The sequence below is a fragment of the Neophocaena asiaeorientalis genome, unplaced genomic scaffold, assembly GCF_003031525.2.
Source record: "Neophocaena asiaeorientalis asiaeorientalis breed wild unplaced genomic scaffold, Neophocaena_asiaeorientalis_V1.1 scaffold329, whole genome shotgun sequence".
Lineage (NCBI taxonomy): Eukaryota > Metazoa > Chordata > Mammalia > Artiodactyla > Phocoenidae > Neophocaena > Neophocaena asiaeorientalis.
The window spans coordinates 118,557-141,407 of record NW_020175082.1 but is presented as its reverse complement, the minus strand read 5'-3'; the positions used below and the strand labels follow the sequence as shown (position 1 = coordinate 141,407).

Sequence of the window (22,851 nt, the reverse complement as noted above, 5' to 3'; positions counted from 1 at the left end):
AAGAAAAGAAATGCAAAAAACACAAACACTTGGACGATAAACATTATTCTACTAAACAACCAATGGATCGCTAAAGAAATCAAAGATGAAATCAAAAAATACCTAGAGACAAATGACAACAAAAACATGACAATCTAAAACACATGGGATGTAGCAAAAGCAATTCTAAGAGGAAAGTTTACAGCAATACAATCTTACCACAGGAAGCAAGAAAAATCTCAAATAAACAACCTAACCTTACACCTAAAGCAACTAGAGAAAAAAAAAAAAAAACATAGTAGAAGGAAAGAGATCGATCATAAAGCTCAGAGCAGAAATAAATGAAGTAGAGGTTTAAAAAAAATAGAAAAGATCAATGAAACTAAGAGCTGGTTCTCTGAAAAGATAAACAAAATCAATAAACCTTCAGCCAGACTCATCAAGAAAAAAAAAAGGGAGAGTGTCCAAATCATTAAAATCAGAAATGAAACAGGAGAAGTTACAACCAACACCACAGAAATACAAAAAGTCATAAGAGACTACTATTAGCAACTATAACAATAAAATGGACAACCTAGAAGAAATGGACAAATTCTTAGAAATGTACAATCTCCCAAGACTGAAGCAGGAAGAAATAGAAAATATGAGCAGACCAATTACCAGTACTGAAATTGAATCAGTAATTAAAATATTCCCAACAGGGGCTTCCCTGGTGGCGCAGTGGTTGAGAGTCTGCCTGCTGATGCAGGGGACACAGGTTCGTGCCCCGGTCCAGGAAGATCCCACATGCCGCGGAGCGGCTGGGCCCGTTAGCCATGGCCACTGAGTCTGCGTGTCTGGAGCCTGTGCTCCCCAACGGGAGAGGCCACAGCAGTGAGAGGCCCATGTACCACAAAAAAAAAAAAAAAAAAAAAAGAAAAATACTCCCAACAAACAATAGTCCAGGACCAGATGAATTCTACCAAACATTTAGAAAAGACTTATGACCTATCTTTCTCAAACAATTACCAAAAAATGCAGAGAAAGGAATACTTGAGAACTCACTCAATAAGGCCACCATCACACTGATGCAAAAACCAGACAAAGATATCACAAAAGAAGAAATTTACAGATTAATATCACTGATGAACATTGATGCAAAAATCCTCAGCCAAATATTAGCAAACCAACTCCAACAATACATTAAAAGGATTATACACCATTATCAATGGGATTTATCCCAGAGATGCAAGGATTTTACAATGTCCACAAATCAATCAATGTGATACACCCTATTAACAAACTGAATAAAAACCATATGATCATCTCAGTAGACACAGAAAAAGGTTTTCATAAAATTGAATATCAATTTATGATTAAAAAAACTCTTCAGAATGTGGGAATAGAAACAACACATGTCAAAATAATAAAGCCCATATATGAAAAACCCACAGCTAACATCATACTCAATGGTGAAAAGCTGAAAGCATTCCCTCTAAGATCAGGAACAAGACAAGAAAACTTTTATTCACCTCATTTACTCAACATAGTTGTGGAAGTCCTAGCCACAGCAATCAGACAAGAAAAACAAATAAAATGAATCCAAATTGGAAAGGAAGAAGTAAACCTGTCACTGTTTGCAGATGACATGATACTATACATAGAAAATACTAAAGATGCCACCAGAAAACTAATACAGTTCATCAATAAATTCAGTAAAGTTGCAGGATACAAAATTAATATACAGAAATCTGTTGCATTTCTATATACTAACAATAAAATATCAGAAAGAGAAATTAAGGAAACAATCCCATTTACCATTGCATCAAAAAGAATAAAATACCTAGGAAAAACCTATCTAAGGAGGCAAATGACCTGTACTCCAAAACCTGTAAGATGCTGATGAAATAAACTAAAGACAACAAAACAAATGGACAGATAAACCATGTTCTTGGATTGGAAGCATCAATATTGTTAAAATGACCATACTACCCAAGGCAATCTACAGACTCAATGCAATCCCTAACAAAATACCAGTGGCATTTTTCACAGAATTAGAACAAAAAAATTTAAGATTTGTATGGAAACAGAAAGGACTCTGAGGAGTCAAAACAATCTTGAGAAAACAAAACGGAGCTGGAGGAATCAGGCTCCCTGACTTCAGACTATACTACAAAGCTATAGTAATCAAAACAGTATGGTACTGATGCAAAGTCAGAAATATAGATCAATGGAACAGGATAGAAAGCTCAGAAATAAACCCACAAACCTATGGTAAATTAATCAGTGATGAAGGAGGCAAGAATGTACAATGGAGAAAAGACAGTCTCTTTGATAAATGGTGCTGCGAAAATTCAACACCTACATGTAAAAGAAATAAATTAGAAGATTTTCTAACATCATATACAAAAATAAACTCAAAATGGATTAAAGATCTAAATGTAAGACCAGATACTATAAAACTCCAAGAGGAAAACAGGCAGAACATTTTTTGACATAAATGGTAGCAATATTTTTTAAAAACCATCTCCTAGAGTAATGGAAACAAAGCAAAATGAACAAATCGAACCTAATTAAATTTAAAAGCTTTTGCACAGCAAAAGAAAACATAAACAAAATGAAAAGAACATATGGAATGGGAGAAAATATTTGCAAACAATGCTACGGACAAAGGTGTACTTTCTAAAATATACAAACAGTTCATACAGCTCAATATTTTTTTTTTAAAAGGAACAATCAAGAAAAGGGCAGAAACCCTTAATAGACATTTCTCCAAAGTAGACATACAGATGGCCAACAGCTACATGAAAAGACATTAGCTCAACATTGCTAATTATTAGAGAAATGCACATCAAAACCACAATGAGGTATTACCTCTCACTGGTCAGAATGGCCATCAAAAAGTCTACAAATAATAAATCCTGGAGAGGGTGTGGAGAAAAGGGAACTCTTCTGCACTGTTGATGGGAATGTAAATTAGTACAGCCAGTATGGAGTACAATATGAAAGTTCCTCAAAAAACTAAAAATAGAGTTACCACATGATCCAGCACTCCCACTCCTGAGCATATATCAGGAAAAGACGAAAACTCTAATTCAAAAAGATACAAGCACCCAAATGTTCATAGCAGCACCACCTATTGATACAATAGCCTAGACAAGGAAGCAACTTAAATGCCTGTCAACAACTGAATGGATAAAGAAGATGTGGTATATATATACAGTGGAATATTACTCAGCCATAAGAATGTATGAAAGATTGCCATTTGCAGCAACATGGATGGACTAAAAGACTATCATAGTAAGTGAAGTAACTCAAAGACAAATATTATATGATATCACTTATATGTGGAATAAAAAAATATGATACAAATGAACTTACTTTAAAAACAGAAATAGAGTCTCAGACATAGAAAGCAAACTTATGGGCACCAAAGGGGAAGGGGGGGAGATAAATTAGGAGTTTGGGATTAACACATACACACTACTATATATAAAACAGATAAACAGCAAGGACCTAGTGTACAGCACAGGGAACTATACCTAATTTCTTATAATAACCTATCACGGAAAATAATCTGAAAAAGAATATACATATATGTATAACTGAATCACTTTGCTGTATACCTGAAACTAACAAAACATTGTAAATCAACTGTACTTCAATTTTTAAAAAATAGTATAAAACTCTTAAAAAAAAAACAAGAACTTACAGAAGAGTAACGGAATATGGCTAGTGGTCAGAAGCATACACCTAAGAATTAAATATGTATAGAGCAGGATCTCCATACATACCTTGCCGCCCCACCCCCACCACCCCAGATGTGCAACTTAGGCCAAATTACTTGAACGTTCTCTGAACTTCAATCTCTTCACCTGTAAAATAGGACATAATATTACCTGTTTTACATAACTGTTGTAAGGATTGAGCAAATTAGCATATATTAAGTGCTCTACACATTGTCTCACATAGATTTAGATTTGGACACCGATGTAAATGTCCAAAGCTTTCAAGTTTCTTGGACTCATTAGTACAGCTTATGTTTGAATAGCTTTACTGTCTAATAAATAGAAATATTACCCAGGGATTATTCAATGATATTTTGTATCTTCAGAGTTTCAGGAAATTATCTGATAATTTCCTCAGAATGTTTGGAGTATTATTCTTTACAGAATAAACTTGACAAAATGTCTAACAACTTGAAAAAGAAGGCCTGATAGTTAATGACCCTGGCTGAAGAGGCATTAACATTAACAGTTGTCACAAGTTTGAAAGTATTAAGGTATTGTATGTCAGGCAGTGAACATTGGCCATTGAGGCAAGGCAGCTTTTAAATATACTTCATTTTATCACTGGCAATAAGTGCTTACCCATTTTCAGCCTGTCTTGTCATCTACTTGGATATCTGTTTTATCACATGTCTGACACAAAAGACCTCTCTAAATAAACATCAGCCCATTGATCTTACTGGTCAGATGCAAGAATGTGCTTTGATTCTGAAACTTTGTTGTTAAACACTACCTCCTATTTGTCAAATCCTATTAGGTCCACATATCTGATTATGTGTGTTCTGGTGGAGGAGCTGTGGGGTAAAATCTGTAGAACATGAGTATGCATTTCCAAATCTACACTCTTGTGACCATTATTTTATTCTATATCTCCTCCAGGTATATGCCTGGACTACAATGTATGGTCTTTAACATTCCCTTTTGTAACTGCAACTTTGCATTTCATGTTTGTATGACTTCCCAAATTGATTGTAATTATCCCAAAGTATTAGAATACAAAGACCCTTCTCTCCTATATTGCTTCTATGCCACATGGCAATATACTGATAATAAACTGAGATAAGACTAACAGTTATTAACTCCTTTTTTGTGACAGGCATGGTGCTGGGTATTTTATAGCCTTTACTTCATTTACTTCCCCAATAATCCTATAAATTTGGTTTTTAAGTCATTTACATTTTACTGATTAGGAAATGAGATTCCAAAAGTTGAAATAAGTTACCAAAAATACCATTACAAAAAGGGATAAAAATGGGATTTAAAGACATCTGACTCAATTCCATTTTCTTGCTGGTATACTTTGCTGCCCCAAATTCTCATTAATCTTTAAATGCAACTTACTCATGGGAATGAAAGTATTTAGAAAGGTGCAGGCAGAAGTTTATACTTCACTCAGCTTATTTAAAGAGGAATAGGGGGAAATAACCAAAACAAGCTATTAAAATCTCCTTGAGAAGATAGCTTATCAATAACTTCAGCTCTAGAAAACTATTCCCAGGAAAAAAAGAATCACAGGTGTACTCAAGTGTTTGCAAATAAGAATGCTCACATGAAGCAGATGAACAGTAACTTATTGAAATAAATTTTGGAAAATAAGAGATACATTAAATAAATATAGTATACCCAAATAATGGACTACAGCAGAGACATGGAAGGTTATATTTGCAAAAACTAATGACATCTTCATGATATAATATTACTAGAAAAGTGCAGAAGATAAATTGTATAGAATATATAGTATGATCCCATTATACAATGTGTGTGAACTTACACACACACACAAAAACACACACAGAGGGACGAGAGTATAAATGTGATGTTATACATGAGAGTATGTGGCTGAACCACACTGGTTCCATTTTGTCAGCTCCTTCTTAAGCTCTCAGGCCTACTCCCTTCCCTTCCATCCACTGCACTTTATGGAGTTGCCTACTTTGTTTTTTGGCCTCAAAGTTCCTTCTCATTTTGGAGGATAGTATTCAATACATCTGCCTCCCAACAATTGGCAAGCCAGCCAGAAGACAGAAAATGAAACAGGCATGGGTAAAGGAACTGTGTTGGGGGAAAGCCCATTGTCAGTGGTGGAAATCCCAGGATGGCCAGCTTCCTCCACGTGGGGAGATCTAGCCAAGTTTGGAATGCTTCAGGCAGGCACGTGAGTTTGGGGACACCCCGAAAACACCAAAAGTGTTGCTGGACATTCTAACTGAAACAACAGGAAAAAGAAACTAAGGTGGGAAAATAGGTATGCTATGGCCTCTGCATTGGGCCCTGAGACTGATACAGAAAACGAGCTCCAAATCAGGTAGGAACTAGAAAAATCTAAAGAGGCCCTGGCATTAGAATAAGATCTACAAGTGGCTTGTTCCTCTAGTTAGGATCTACTAGCCAAAAAGTTACAACAACAAGAACACCTGGAGGTCAAGCTAAAATGACTAAAGTGGCTAAAATGCAAAGGCGGCACCTGTATTCACCAACAAAGTGAATACCATCATCTCACGGGAAGACTGGAATCCCAAATGGTAGGATCCAAGGTGTAATGATTCCTCTGAGTAGGAAGATATAATTGTTGAAGAGAAAGATGACCCAAGGACTCATCCATTCATTCAAACAAAGACTCAGGCAACCCATGAAGAAATATTTACCGCAGGTATAAAGGATTGCTTCTTACAGTCTTGCTCCTGGAGCTTGGTATAGCACCTTAATATCAGTTCTGGCACCTATGGTCAGTAAAGCAATAGCTCTGGTAGTTGCAATTATAGCAGATCTCAGTGAAACAGAAAGAGTCCACCACGAAGGAAACAGAAAGGCAAACAAAAATAAAGAAATAAAGGTGAAACAAAGAAAGGATGGAGAAAACACAGAAAGGACCAACCCAGTTGACATGCAAACAGCTTTGGCAGGATATAGGAGTAGCAAGGACTCCAAAGGAAGACATTGATAAGCAACCTAATTAAGTCCTGTTATCTTTGTGGAAAGCCCTAACAAGACAGTTCACTCCTCTGCCTACTGACCATAAACATGTGGCAATGGGTCCCAGTGTCCCATCACTAGAAGTAGAACGCCAGGATGGATCCCCTACATGCAGAGAACTAGGGGTTGGGACAACGTTGCCCTCTACTTTGTGTTGTAGGAGGTGACTGGAAGCCCCAAGTGGAACTGATGATTTATTGGACCTGCACGAACAGTCTTAGCACTGGTAGATACCACAGCTGAGTATACCTTACTGCATGACAACCCTTTTAAATTTGGGGGAGAATACGGGCTATAGATGGATAAGGGGGCCAAACTATTCGACTAAGACAAACCAGCTTATATCTCCAAATTGGCTGTTTGTCCCCTGCCTGTCCCTCATATACATTGACCACATACCAGAATATATACTAGGCATTGATGTTTCACAAGACCTAGATTTAACCACCACTACTGGAGAGTTCTGCCTTCGCATCAGAGTGGTGAAACCCATGTTGGTGGGCCATGTAAAGTGAAACCTTGTCCATTTACCCTGCCAGATAGTTAATGTCAAAGAGTATTGGCTGCCTGGGGGCTATGAAGAAATTACTACTACACTTAAAGAACTAGAAAATGTGGGAGTCATTAGATCCATGCATAGCCCCTAAAATAACCCATTGCAGCCAGTAAAATGGCCTAAAGGGACTGTTGACTAAAGAGAATTAAATAAGGTGGTTCCTCCCATCCATGTGGAGGTCTCCAATATTGCTACTATTTTAGAACATCTTTCCTCTGCGCTGAAAACTTTCTGTTGTGTGACTGACCTCTGTAACCCCTTTTACAACATTCTTTTGTGTGCTAGCTCTCAAGATCAATTTGCCTTCAACTGGGATGGGAGGCAATGGACCTTTCAGGTCTTGCCTCAAGGTTATTTACAGTCCTGCCATTTGTCATAGTTTGGTCGCTCAGGACCTAGAAACCTGGTGAAAGCCCCACCCTGAGCTGGAATTATTTCATTAGATTGATGACATTATGTTGACCTCTGATGCCTTGTCACTCCTGCCCCGAACTGCTGCCTCTTTACAGACACATTTACAGAACTGAGGATAGGAAGTAATGAACACTGACAAGATCCAGGGACCTGGGCAGTCAGTAAAGTTTTGGGGAGTTATCTGGTCAGGTAAGACAAAAGTTACCCCAGCCTCGGTTATCGATAAAATCCAAGCCTTGGCCAGACCAGGCAGTCAAGGAATTACAATCCTTTCTGGGGTCACTAGATTATTGTCATCCTTTCACACAGCATTCGGCACAAATAATACGGCCCCTATAGTACTCTCTGGTTAGAAAGGGACAAAAATGGGACTAGGACATCCACCTTCAGGAAGCTTTTGAAAAGGCTGAAATTGTAGTAAAACAGGTTCAGGCTCTGGGAGTACTTATGTGGGACGCTGCCTGTGAATTAGATGTTGACTCACACCTGAAAGGTTCTGGCTAGGGCCTGTGGCAAAGGCAGGAAAGGAATTGCATACCACTAGGATTTTATTCTCAGTTGTAGAAGGGACAGCAGGTGAGGTACAGCCCTACTGAAAAGCAGCTCCTTGTAGTCTACCTGGCCCTGCAGCAAAAACAGAAGGCCTCACCATGGACTTACCAGTGTCTGTTCAAACTTCCCTCCCAGTAAGTGAATGGGTTAATAACATGCTCCTTAAACCAAAAAGTGCCTGTGCCCAAGTAAGCACACTGCAAAAGTGGCACCCATACCTTCAACAAGGTAATGTGTACAATTCAAGCCTGCTGTCTGAGAAATTACATGCTCTCCTTGGGCCAGGGTCTTATGTGAATCTAGACATGGCCCCTCAGATACCACCCATCGCTCCCCTCTCAGCCAAGTCAGAGACGGAATCGGGACCATTCCTCCTGAGACATGGTTCACCAATGGCAGCAGTCAAGGCAATACCCCCACCTGGCCCACTTCAGCAGTTCGCCTGGATTTCAATGTCATTTGGTTTGAAGAAGGCACTAAGCACAGCAGTCAGCGGGCTGAACTGGGGGCAGTATAGCTTGAGATCACTCATCAATCTACGCCCCTCTATACAGCCACAGACAAGTGGGCTGTGTGAAAAGGACTGACCATGTGGATGTCATAATGTCATCAGGAAAGCTGGACTATCTTGGGACGGCACCTGTGGGGAGCTGACCTACAGAGGGACATCTGGGATGTGTGCACACAACCCAGTACTGCCATCAAGGTAAGGCACGTCTCTGCACATTCTCCAACTACACTGCCTGGGAACCACAAAGCAGACACCCTAGCCAAGGAGGAAGCTGTCCTCCTGGAAGAGTTACAGACTCCCTCAGATGTGGCAAAGTGGCTTCACTGAAAACCAGGACAGACACTGAGGCCCCAACCACCTGGGAGATAGCCAAGAGGTTACACCTCTCCATCAAATACACTGAGTGGCAGGCAGTTGATAGGGACTGCCCCCACTGTAGCCTGTGGTGATGACCCCTGAGACATACTCCTGGTCACATCTGACGAGCACTAGTCCAGTGACCAGGTGGTAAGTGGACTATATCAGCCCCCTGCCCTTATCTGAAGGACACAAGTACACATTGACCTGTGTGGACACAGGTACCTGACTGATACAAGCCTTTCCCAGTAAGAGGGCAAATCGGACAGCCACGATTAGGGGCTTGACCAAGTTGGAAAGTATGTACTGGATCCCCATTCATACAGACAGCAACCAAGGGACCGATATCACTGGTCGTGATGTAAAAGAATGGGCTGAAGCCCAGGAGATTTTATGGACCTTCCATCTGCCATATAACCCAACAGCCACAGGGCTGGTAGAAAGAATGAACAGGTTACTGAAAGAGACATTGAAGAAGCTTTCTCCAGACGGGTCTTTAAGAGGATGTTCTCCACCACTATTAGAAGCCATGTGGCTACTAAACACTGAACCCACAGCAGGCCACAGGTCTGCTTATGAGAGACTGACTGTGCCTGCTCTGCCAACTAGGGCCTTAAAGGTACAAGTGTTAGAAGGAGCACTGAGACCCATCTGATGGGATGTGGGTCTTATCCTAAGAGTGTCACAGAACCTCCTACCTGGGGAGACTATCTTAGATTGGAGACAAATGGTATACCCCTCCCAGGTGGCTTGGCATCCTTATACCTTGGGGGTAAGGGCTAGGCCCTGGCATAGTATTTCCTCAATCTTTCTAAGTGAAGGCCCAGCCATAACCAAGGTGATCACCCCCATAGAAATCAAATGGGGGACTGAAGTAGGGCTTCTTTTATGAGCCCCTACTGAAGCTCCCACATATAATATCTCCCTGCCCAGTTCTGATGTAAAGGCACAAAATGTCTGGTATTGTCCTATTGCAAAAGTGTCAAAGCCCAGGGTAATCCTGGCACATGGAGACCAAACTGCTACAGTGTTGTTTCTGAATGAAGATTTTTCTTTCTTGGTACCTTTAAAACACTTATCATCCTTAGCCTTTTCCTTCTAAGATTAGTGCCACCTACCTTCACTAATGCATTCTTGTCCTGGGCTACCACCTATGTTGACATCCACAACCACTCTGACTTCTGGGTATGCAGATTGCTGCCAATGTCTAGCTCTGAAGTAATGCCAGGGGTATACTGTCTTTCAGCCTTACATCACGGGGACAATGGGTGGGGCCAGCATGTAAACTCCTGATGTCTGGCTCTAGGGTATTCTCGGAAGAATGGTGGATAAGATCGTGCAGGCCTTATAGATGTCAGGGGTGGAGCGTGGAGCTGAACCATACTGGCTCCATCTTGTCAGCTCTATCTTAGGCCTTCAGTCCTTTCCAGGTGACTGAGCTTTAGCCTAGTTCACAAAGGAATGCGCCCAAGCCAGATGAGTTCCCTATCAACTTTTACCCTTGCCTTCATCTAAAATGAAAGCTGGAAGAGGGCCTTTTGCTGAGGTAGATGGTTAATGGTCATGAGACCCAGAAGTGGGGTGGGTGTCCCTGGTTCCAGTCTGTGTGGATGTGCTTCTCACTTGGTAGTCAGATTCTGTTTTTAACTTTGGTACCTTTAAATCCCCCATACCCCTTTTGGCAGTACAAAGCACAGCTGTGAATGCCTCTGGATCTTCTGTTCGCCTGATCTTTCCTACCTGTATGTAAGTTACCCACAATAAACTTTATAATTGCACTTTATGGAGTTGTCTGCTTCATTTTTCAGTCTCAAAGTTCTTTCTCAGTTTGCAGGATATTATTCAATATCTCCGCCTCCCAAGAGAAAGAAATGAACTGAATGCATATAGTTTGATGAAACAGTGGGTGATTTTTATTTTGTGCTTATATCTATTTGTAATTACTGATTGCTTAATTAATGTGACAAGCAGTGTTTTAACTCATGTAAATGTATTAGCTTATGTAACCCTCAAAACAAAATAAGAGGTAGGGGCTATTGTTATACCCACTCTACAAATGAAAAAATTGAGGAACAGAGAGATTAAGTAACTTTCCAAGTTTTCATAGCTAGCAAGTGTTAGAACTGGTCTACTTCCACACCCATGCTCCTCAAGGCTAAGCAAACTAGCTCAAATAAGCAAGTGTTATTATTATAAAACAGGCTAACAAATGAATAAAACCCCTTTGAGATGGATTGTTTTTCTTCTCTGCCTTGAGTAAAATCAAATAGGGAATTCAGGCTTCTGACTATTATGCCACAAACAGCATACCTAAAAGAGCACAGCTTTAGCATCCTCTCCTATGGGGCCCTGCTTTGTGAATTGCTTCTAGACTCACATTCTCCACATTACAAGGCTGTTTTAAACACTCCAAATGCTAAAAAAAAAAAATGCAGGGCATACCAAACTATTGATAGAACAACAACATGAGTAAAGCTTTTCTTTTCTAAGACATACCTGGGCAACTCCGCCATTGAGACTTCAAAAGCACTGTCCAAACATGCCCCTAGGACAAATTTCCCTGAAACTCTGGGGTTAAGACAAACCCAAAAAAGCACTATTGGGTGAATACAATTCTGAACCACAGGACCTCAGGAACTGCAGAGCCAGAGAATAGGCTGTTATGGCCATGCCTGTCACATGCCTCATTAACAGGATAACAGGTATTCTAATTTCCCTAGCTTATAGTAACTTTATAATTCATCAGCATCACTTGAAAACCTATTTACAGGCTAATGTCGAATATTTTGTCTGACGAAAGAAGGGTAAAGTGTGTATAAGAGATAAACCAATGTGGACTGGAGTGGAGCCACCAATCGTGTTTGAACACTTTGATTCTCTTTCACCATAGATATTCGGAACAGCATCAGTATCTGTTTCAAACTGTATCACTTCCCACTGGACCAATCAGATTGTCTCTTGGAATTGAATTTGTTTTCCCCAGTGCTCAATTAATCACTAAATGAGTTGGAACTGTAACACATAAATTTGCAAAGTACATCCCACTAGTGGATGGAAAAATGAAAAAAAATCTTCAAAGTAAAAGAAGAATAAAGATGTGGAAAGGACTACATGAAAAGAAGAAAAGAAGAAGTGTTTTGCAGGCTGCCAAAACCTTTCATGGATTATAAAAGATCACACAACCCCACTTATTATAGTAAAAAAGTAAAACCAGAGACCGAGCCGAACTTGACACTACAATTTCTAATAGTGACAACCTGACAGCAACAGTAATTTTCCTTTGTACATGCTTTATCTTTTACAAAAGGCCTATAAACAGTGATGTGCAAGTATGTTTAAGAACAGATTTCCCCCAAAAAACTGAATGTATGTGTGTGTTGTATGTACATAATTTATTATAAATTTTACTGAAAGTATGTGTAGCTGAGCAATTTACAAATAATAAAATATATACAAATAATATTTTTATTGTAAATTCTATAGAGCCAATTGATTCCCACAGAATGTCATAAGCATAGACAACAATAAAACAATATATCAAACCCTGATTTGTAGTGTTTGCCACTTTCTATGATGTAAATATTCCCACCACAGTCAATTTCAAGCTGCCAAATGTGATGTCACTGAACATGGATTGAGATAAGATGAGCAGTGGCACATAATTGCATAATATTTTCAACTCACAGATTTAAGAAACAGAGCATAGATGATAGTAAAGAATCTAGATAATAATAAAATGTAGTTACTAAAATAATTAGGAAGTAATAATTTTTGAGTATGTCTTAACTTTGTGTTTGATATAATTTAATTTTAGACTTACATAACTTAAATTTTTAAAAATCCCTGTATTTAACCACTAGCACACGAATTCCTATTTCAATCCCATTTAAGCCAGTTCCAGCATGCCATTGAAAAGTATACTTCTAGCACCTTACTGAGGCAGGTACTGTTAATCCAAACCAAGTAACTACAGTCAGAGACATTAGCTCATCAAACAAGTAAATTAAAATGTTTAATGTATAGGGAAATGGTAAAAAAAAAAAGCCTGGTACAAAATTTCCAAAAGACAATTCATAAGCCTTGTGTAATATGAGGTGTCTGAGAAGTCAGCAGTGCCAGGACAGAGTAACAACATCTTGTCAGCAAGTTGAGAATGAATCACCAATGGCCCTATCTAAAGCAAAGAGAAATTTCTGACTACCACTCACATACTAGGTTCAGAGTTGATTTATTCATAGATTTGTTCATTCCAACAATATCTTTCTTTTAATTTAATGTATATAACCAGCACATGGAAAACTTTTTAAAAGTACAGATTCCTGGACCTTGGTCCCAGAGATTTTCATTCAGTAGATCTGGTGTGGGGCCTAGGGGTTTGTATTTTAACAGGCAAACCCCTCTCCCCATGACAGATGATTCATTCAGAGAATTACATCATCCAGCATTTACTGACTACTTATTCTATGCCAAGTTCAGAATGTGTAGATACGAAAGAGAGAAAACTTGTCCTCAAGGAGACTACAGAGACCAAGAATTATAACTATAATATTGGTACATACCAGCTGCTTTGAGAATACAGCAAAATCCAGCTTGGAAGAGGGGTCGGGGTCATGAGAGAAAATGATGTTTGATCTGAGCCTTTAAGAAGGAGAACAAGCTAATCAAGAAAAGAAGGAGAAGAGAGGAAGGGATGTTCAGGGCAGAGAACAGCATGTGTACAGCCACATAGGCAAAGAGAGTTTGGCCCAATAAGACAACAGCACATGCTTTGGGACTGTACCTCTTATTAGTGTTCTGTAGCCACATTTACCTGGCCCTAGTTTTCGCATATAGTAAGCACATATTTGTTAGACTATGTTCAGTCATAAAGCTCATGCAAGGAGTGGTGGGAGATTAGGCAAGACAGTTATGGCCAGGTCAGGAAGTGCTTTTAAGAATTCCTAGTACAAAGTAGGAATTACTTTTCTACTTTGTATTCTTCCTTCCACACTAGATTTTAAAATTAGTTTTATCACCATTACAGGATTATTGCTTTGAAAGGATTTACATGTGATACCTAACCTACAAAATCTAGAAATATAGACTGCCCTCCCTGCTTTTATACTTGATAAGCTAATTTCTCAGAGAAAATGACAAAAATCATCAAAACAGTGTGTGAGAAATAGTGCAACAAACCAAGTTTCCAGGGAAAACAGTTAATTACTGCATATTATTTTTCCCATTGGTTTTAACATTATTCTATGTTAATCTGTTTTCAGAATAAAACAGGAATGTTATAAATGTTACTTTATGTTTCTAAGGTTGTATCATTTCAGCTATAGACACTTTAATTAGGTAACCCAATAACTTAAAAATCTTAAATGTTAAAAAATTAACATAAGTTTAAAAATGAATGCAATAAGAGCTAAATAATGAGTAGAAGCTTAGGTCAAAGAGTAGGAGCTTATCTACATAAATATAGCTAGAAAAGTGTACTTGTCACTCTAACAACCAACTTTGTAGCTACTACGGAAACTCCACATATACTGCCCTTTCTCTCATACCAACAATGCCAATCTGTCTTGTCTCCACTTGAGCCCCATCTCTTCTTTGCAGCATATTCCAAGTACTCTGTTCCACAATGATCTCCTCCCTACCTGTGCATGAACCTCATCTTTGGATTTAGTCCTATGTTATTGTGTGTTATATAATCTAATATTATATTTATCTCCCAACCAGATTTTATGTTTTCAGCGAACTTTTCTTGCATCTCATGGAGCATGGCATAGGGCTAAACATATAAGACACTCAAACACTTCCATAAGTGAATAGACGAAATAATTTCTATGAATTGTGTTTTGCTTAAAGCTTCAATTGCTGATTTTCTCACCTCCCTCAAAATGAAGATGCAAACATCATAAAACTTTTACAAAGTCTTAGATTGGACACAGTGAAAGGAGGTTATCAAAAGGGTTGTCAGCAAATCATAAGAAGTCTTCAGTATGAAAAGGCAAGGTAATTCCTTGCTCTGCTTGCCCATAGTAAGGCTAAGGGGCTTACAGCTGCACCTTGTTGCTAAGTAAAATCCCCACAACCAACCAGGAAATACGCTTTTTATACATATCAAAGAAGAAAGAGAAAGAGGGAACAGGTATCTCAAGGCCATCTCTATCCTTGTATCCTTTAACCAATTTATTGAAGTTCAAAAGAGAAGGACTATTTACAGAATTCCATAGCTGAATCATATATAATGCATTTATTCAATAAATACTATTTCCAATATCATAATAATAACTAACATTTTTTAACACTTTCTTTTGTGTCATACATCGCGTTAGTATTTTTCATATATCATTTTATTAAACTCTGGTAACACCCTATATAACATAAATACCATAATTATCTTCATTTTAGATATTAGAAAGCTTAAAGACTTGCTCCAAGGCAACAACACTAGTAAGTCACAAAGCCAGAATATATAACCAGGTCTCTTATGCCAAAGCCCAAAAGACACCACCATCTACCATTACAAGATCCAATTATCAACAGTATAAGTACTAAAAGTACTTGGGTTCTCTTTCAGAACTTATTTTTCTATCTGAACATTTAAAAATTAAAAACAATACATAAATCAGTGGTATTAAAAAAGGCTGAAACAAGGGGATCTCCAGGTTCTGAGGTAGCAAGCTGAAAGAAACTGGCTTAAAGCCAACTGACTTCAGGATTCCCAGTACTACACCCATAGCAAACAAGCATCAAAGGGAGGAAAAAAACAACAACAAAACAAGCAGTTAAATACGGACCTTATGGGCAGAAAGACCAGCTAAGGTATAATTTCTCCATCACCCCTAAAGAGCTTACGGGGAATTCAGATTTAATTTACATTTGCATTCATTCCATGTACAGGCCACATGCCATTCAGACTTGCAGGATGTTCAGCAGAGAATAAGAACTCTAGAAAATGCTGTTATTGTAGGACTTTAGGCTATGCATTATCTGTATACGTTAATAACCTCTCTCTAGCACGCAAAGCTAGCTTCAGAGAAAAGAAAAAGGCCTAGAAATTAAGGTCTAAAAAGAATTTTCCATTCAGATTCACTTGTTCAATTGACAGAAATCTCAGGCAGCATTTAAAGCAGTGACCACAATAAGGCAAAAGCTTAATGTTAGCAACCACTATCAGAATTACTGTTATGGTCTGAGGTCACTTAAGAGGAAGCAAGCAATCATGGGATATAGTTTCAGGGATAGCTATAAAGCTATCTATCACCTATCCCCTAATACCTTGGGGGAGGGGAGTGTTGGTGCTTGAGTTTCCACCAAAAAAATAATAATAAATCATTCCTTTGGCTTTTAAGCTTAGTCTTGTGACACTGCAAAATTAAACACCACTGGGTTGACAGCAGTTTATGCCTTGGGGCTTATTTACACCGAAGATTACCCATGTTTATTAGATTTCTTCAAGATTTTTTCCTTTTTTTGCTAAAAAAAGGAAGGGGAGGATTTGAGGGCATTAAAAACAAGCGAAAAGTGGACAGATGAGAAGAGCTTTCCACTGAGAAAGATCAAAGTATGCAAACAAGGGAGTGGGCTCCAGTCAGTAGTATAATTTGCAAGTTCTCTCTCTCCTTCTGTTGCCATTACAAATTTAGTGTAGTCTGTCCATCTGTTTCTCAAAATCTTCTGCAATATAGCAATTATGCTGCTTTATTTACAAGGAAACTGACCCAAAGAACGTCACGCAAAGGAGTCTGAAACGTACAGCAGAGTGTAGGTTGTTACACACACTCAAATGTATCCACTTGCAGGCAAAATGTCTTGACTTCCCACACTTTAGGTAAAGCTGCAGCCGAAATCTCCACCTAGAAGGCCAAAGGCAAAGAGCCCGGGGTGGGGGCGGGAAGCAAGCTGGATGGCTCCAGGAAGTGGGTGGGGAGGAAGCTGCCGGGTTTGGAGCCAACCTTGCAGACAGCAGGTTTGCACACGCCTACCAGAGGGAGTCCTGGGCCACTGCGCGCATTGCTCACAAGCGCTTTTAGCAATGCTGTCCCCTTCGATTCCTGTCATCACCCAACCCCACAGCTCGGGTGTGCGACGTGAAAAGGGGCTTGTAAAGTGGGCGGAGGCCAGGGGTTCCCGCCGCTGAGTCACAGCCCAGCCAACTTTTACAGCATTTCCCAGAAAGGAAATTAAGTCTCAGTCCCGTAGCCTACACTCGCTCCTAGTTGCGGCTCTCCGCTCTGTCACTCGACCCGGCGGTGACTCGAGACCCACAATCGGGCTATTTCCCACTCACTGCGCAACTTCACACCCGCGCAAAGCCTCGGGGTACCCTGAGCGCTTGCCAAGCGCTACCGACCGGGTAGATGGGAGGGTAGATGGGAGCCAGAAGGAGGGAGGGGGAGGGCTGCGTCCTCACCTGCAGGACACGGACACCTCCACTCGTGTGGCCGGGATGGCCGCGCTCAGCTGGTTTAAATCCCCGAGGCCGGCGGTGCTGGTGTAGCGGCTGTCCATCTTGGAGGTAGGCGCCGTGGGCTTGGCTGGCGCCCACATCCAGAGCTCCGGCCGACTGAGGGCTCCTAGCCCAGCTCCCGACAGTCGGGGTTGGAGGTTGAGGGTGGAGGCAGAGGAAGAAGGCGGAGGCAGCTCGCGGGAAGTGGGAGGGAGGGGAGAGGCGGACCTCAGTGCAAAGCCACGAGGCAGCAGCAAGCCAGGCCTGCACAAGCTGAAGCTGCCGGGGAAGTGGCGCACCGGGCTCTCAGCTTCCCCGCCCCCTCCTTGCAGGCAGCAGCCCCGGCTGAGGACACTCTGCGATCCTTTCCCGGCTCTGAGCGTCAGGCTCTGCGGAGCCACCGGGCAGCCTGGCGGGATAGGTGGCCACAGACCCAGAACCCAACCGTCTAGTAGAGCAAGCCCAGCCCGGTTTGGAGCGCGGTTAGGGTTTTGTCTCCGCCTCCTCACACCCACGACAGTTCCTAAATCCCGCATCATAAGCCCACCCCTTCCCATCCAGCGGTGATCCTCACCTCGCTCTCGGAGTCCACGGAGGTCCCCCCCACTACGCCATAGGACAGGCGAGCCGAGTCACCGCTTCTGAACTGTCCGCCCGCGGCCGCTTAAGGATTGGGGAGGATGAAACGGACTTGGGGACGATCTCCAACCTTATGTATGCGGTGGTAAAGTAACAGATCAATATATGGAACAAGATGAGAGCAGGGTGGACCTAAGGTGGAGGGGAAAAAAACTATATGGGATTTAAGGGAGCCATCTGGTTTCCCTCTTCCTTGAGTTCTTCGGAACATGGGGGTCTAAAGGTGACAATCCTTCTACTTTCGGGGCTCTTCTGCACCCCCTCGTTTCCAAATGCATGGAAGTTACGCTCTAAAACCTGAATCACAACCACAAAACAGACCTCCCTCACTCCGACTCCCACCCGGCAAGACATGAATGAACCTGGACGGATGAAAGCGGAACTGAGCCGGAGTGAGCGCAGTGTTGGAAACTGGATTCTGGGGCCTCCAGACTTGTGCCAGGATGCAGAAGCTGCAAAAGCCACGGGAGGTACCCGCCGCTCCCCTCCATTACAGCGACCTTTATTACAGGCACCTTCCCTCCAGCGTCACCCCAGCGCCTGAGGGTCCCCGGACGCTCACCACCAGGGGGAGACAGAGATCAGGACGCGGAGTACCGCGAAGCAGGAGAAGGGGTACAGAGGGACGGAGGGTTATGGGTATCCACCTTCCTTTAAAGTGCCAAAGCACTGAGTTGCCCGCTGGCAAGACTAACTCAGGGAGGAACCGTTTTCGTGATTTGAGGACCTACCCTACGTTGGTTGTAACATTTTAATACAATTGGAGCCACCTGAGTAGAGAATCTATAGAGTTGCAGGTGAGGATGTGTGGGTGCAGTCTGGAGGCTTTGCGCTGCCAAAAATCCTTCCCACGTTTCATTCTTGGTTTCCTTTCCTGATCTCCCCACCCACCACTTGTCACACTTTAGTCTAGAGTTTTCTGTTTCCCTTTGCCTATTGGAAAATGTCCTAAAGCTCCAGACATTTCTGTTATGCTGTCCAAAATTAGCTTAGGGGAAGAGACCTAAGTATATTTTTTAAGCTAACCATACTTTTATTTTATAGAAGCCTACTGAAGAAATAAAAGTAAGATCTATTCTGTGTCTAGTAATCATGAAAATATGTGTTAGGTGAGCCGACGCGGATTGTGAAAGAATTCACAGAAATATTAGCAAGAGAAGAAAACAAAGTTTTTATTCACTTTCCAAGGGAGGAAAGGAGCCAGACTCATAGAGTAGAATCGGCACCGAAGGGTGGAGGTTTGAGCCTTTTACTGGGCTTCACAGGGCAAGGTGCAGGAAAAGGGGGTGGGTTTATGTCTATTCTGGTCCACAGCAGTACCCGGGCCGGCTGTGGCTCTGTAGGATGTGGTTTTTCAGAGAATAGACTTGGAGTCTTCAGTAATTTTCCAGTTCTGTGGTATCTGAAAGAGACTTAATAGGGGCCCTTGACAGGTGTTAGATGGGTTTACAATATGTTCTTGTAAAATTCTTAAGAAAGGCACCTTTTAAAGATTTTAAAACATCTTTATTGGAGTATACTTGCTTTACAATGTGTTAGTTTCTGCTGTATTACAAAGTGAATCAGCTATTTGTATACATATACCCCCATATCCCCTCCCTCTGTGCCTCTCTCTCCCACCCTCCCTATCCCACCCCTCTAGGTGGACACACAGCACCGAGCTGATCTCTCTGTGTGATGCAGCTGCTTCCCACTAGCTATCTATTTTACATTTGGTAATGTATATATGTCAGTGAGACTCTCCCACTTCATCCCAGCTTACCCTTCCCCCTCCCCGTTTCCTCAAGTGCATTCTCTATGTCTGTGTCTTTATTCCTGTCCTGCCCCTAGGTTCGTCAGAACAATTTTTTTTTTTTTTTTGATTTCCATATATGTTAGCATACAATATTTGTTTTCTCTTTCTGACTTACTTCACTCTTAAATATTAGCAAGAGAAGAAAACAAAGTTTTTATTCACTTTCCAAGGGAGGAAAGGAGCCAGACTCATAGAGTAGAATCGGCACCGAAGGGTGGAGGTTTGAGCCTTTTACTGGGCTTCACAGGGCAAGGTGCAGGAAAAGGGGGTGGGTTTATGTCTATTCTGGTCCACAGCAGTACCCGGGCCGGCTGTGGCTCTGTAGGATGTGGTTTTTCAGAGAATAGACTTGGAGTCTTCAGTAATTTTCCAGTTCTGTGGTATCTGAAAGAGACTTAATAGGGGCCCTTGACAGGTGTTAGATGGGTTTACAATATGTTCTTGTAAAATTCTTAAGAAAGGCACCTTTTAAAGATTTTAAAACATCTTTATTGGAGTATACTTGCTTTACAATGTGTTAGTTTCTGCTGTATTACAAAGTGAATCAGCTATTTGTATACATATACCCCCATATCCCCTCCCTCTGTGCCTCTCTCTCCCACCCTCCCTATCCCACCCCTCTAGGTGGACACACAGCACCGAGCTGATCTCTCTGTGTGATGCAGCTGCTTCCCACTAGCTATCTATTTTACATTTGGTAATGTATATATGTCAGTGAGACTCTCCCACTTCATCCCAGCTTACCCTTCCCCCTCCCCGTTTCCTCAAGTGCATTCTCTATGTCTGTGTCTTTATTCCTGTCCTGCCCCTAGGTTCGTCAGAACAATTTTTTTTTTTTTTTTAGATTCCATATATGTTAGCATACAATATTTGTTTTTCTCTTTCTGACTTACTTCACTCTGTATGACAGACTCTAGGTCCATCCACCTCACTACAAATAACTCAGTTTTGTTTCTTTTTATGGCTGAGTAATATTCCATTGTATATGTGCCACATCTTATGTATCCATTCATCTGTCGATGGACACTTAGGTTGCTTCCATGTCCTGGCTATTGTAAATAGTGCTGCAATGAACATTGTGGTACATGACTCTTTTTGAATTATGGTTTTCTCAGGGTATATGCCCAGTAGTGGGATTGCTGGGTCATATGGTAGTTCTATTTTTAGTCTTTTAAGGAACCTCCATACTGTTCTCCATGGTGGCTGTACCAATTTACATTCCCAACAACAGTGCAAGAGGGTTCCCTTTTCTCCACACCCTCTCCAGCATTTACTGTTTGTAGGTTTTTTGATAATGGTCATTCTGACCGGTGTGAGGTGACACCTCATTGTAGTTTTGATTTGCATTTCTCCTAAAAACATTTAAAGGATTTCAAGGAATGTAGGGTTTATTCTATGAAAGTTAATGTTAACTAGTTATCTTTGGATAATCATATTCAGATGAACATCTAACTCTAGAAGAGTTGTAAACTGCCGTTTTCCCTGTTAGATAAAAGAATTTCATCTTTGACTCTTCTTTGTGCATAAAGTAAGTTGCCCTGTCAGATTAGTTATTTGAAACCAGTGCAAAGTATTTATTGGACATTTCCATGAGGAAGTGACATTTTAGATAGACCATAAGGGATGAATAGGAGTTTAAGTAATGATGGAATAAAGAAGATGTGTATATATATTGATTTTTTTTTTTCAAGCTTCAAGGAGGAGAGGTGCATAGTAGGGTAGAATGGTTCAGGGAAGGCCATGTAATTGAATTATAGTGAATGTGGATCCCCTTTAGTAATATGAGTTATATAAGTAATTTAAAATTATTACTTGGCAGATAAGTGGCACTTCTTGGAATGCTACTTTGGTTAGCTTACATGAGAAAATAGAGCTAGAGAATTTAAACCATCATCACCAAATTATTATTATCACCCTAAGCATTATTATTGTTTTTTTAAATTTTTAATTTATTTTATTTATTTTTTTGCGGTACGTGGGCATCTCATTGTTGTGGCCTCTCCCATTGCGGAGCACAGGCTCCGGACACGCAGGCTCAGCAGCCATGGCTTACAGGCCTAGCTGCTCCACGGCATGTGGGATCTTCCTGGACCGGGGCACGAACCCGTGTCCCCTGCATCGGCAGGCGGACTCTCAACCACTGCGCCACCAGGGAAACTGCATTATTATTTTTATAAGTGTTTTCAGCTGCCAAATTTACCTAAAGTTTCTTCAAGTAGCTTTTCACTAAATCTGCTATTCAGAGAGTTTGATTTTTCAAAGCTGCTGTAAGAAATCCATTTTCAAGAATGTATCAGAAAGGACAGGCCTAAAGAATTCTCCAGCTTATTCAAAGAATATAGGAAAGTAAACATTCTTATAAAAGGATTATAAAGTCTAAAATATTTTGCTTGTACAGGAGCCTTCCTAAATGCCCAAAATAGACTAGATTGTAGTACAATACCTTTTACGTTTAACTATCATAATTAGAATAATTATTGTGTGACAACTTGCTTGATACCTATTGCCCCTGCTAGACTTTCGATTTCAAGAGCATAAGGAGCATATCGTCTTCATTGATTATCTCCTCTGCCCAGCATACTGACTGATGTGAGTCAGGTGCTGTGTGGCCAGCAACTGTTGAAAGTATCAAAATTTGCTTTGATATATTGAGTTAAAGTGAGAGCTGAGCACTCAGGTGGAATGTTCCACAGGCATTAGGAGCTATGGTGAGGAAACAGGATTGTTGAGGTTGGAATCAACAGCTTAGAGTTAGAGTTGGAGCCAAGCATATGAGTGACACTCCAGGGAAAAAGGAAAAAGGAATAAAAATAAGAATCAAGTAGGATGAGCATCCACCCTGGAGAAAAGAAAACAAGGAAGGGTCCCACCAAG

General features: G+C 40.8%; 1 protein-coding gene across 3 annotated transcripts in view; it reads right to left on the bottom strand.

The window, feature by feature from the left end:
• The window catches only part of CPNE8 (copine 8), a 303,498-nt gene extending 285,800 nt beyond the window's left edge, over positions 1 to 17,698 (bottom strand). For 2 of the 3 annotated variants that reach the window (XM_024764160.1, XM_024764162.1), the window contains exon 1: positions 17,508 to 17,689. In XM_024764160.1, the coding sequence (XP_024619928.1) occupies positions 17,508 to 17,644 (137 nt within the window). In that variant the 5' untranslated portion in view covers positions 17,645 to 17,689. Of the gene's footprint in view, positions 1 to 17,507 lie in introns of all 3 variants that reach the window. The other variant, XM_024764161.1, reaches the window with a different exon arrangement.
• Between the last annotated feature and the right edge of the window lie 5,153 nt (positions 17,699 to 22,851).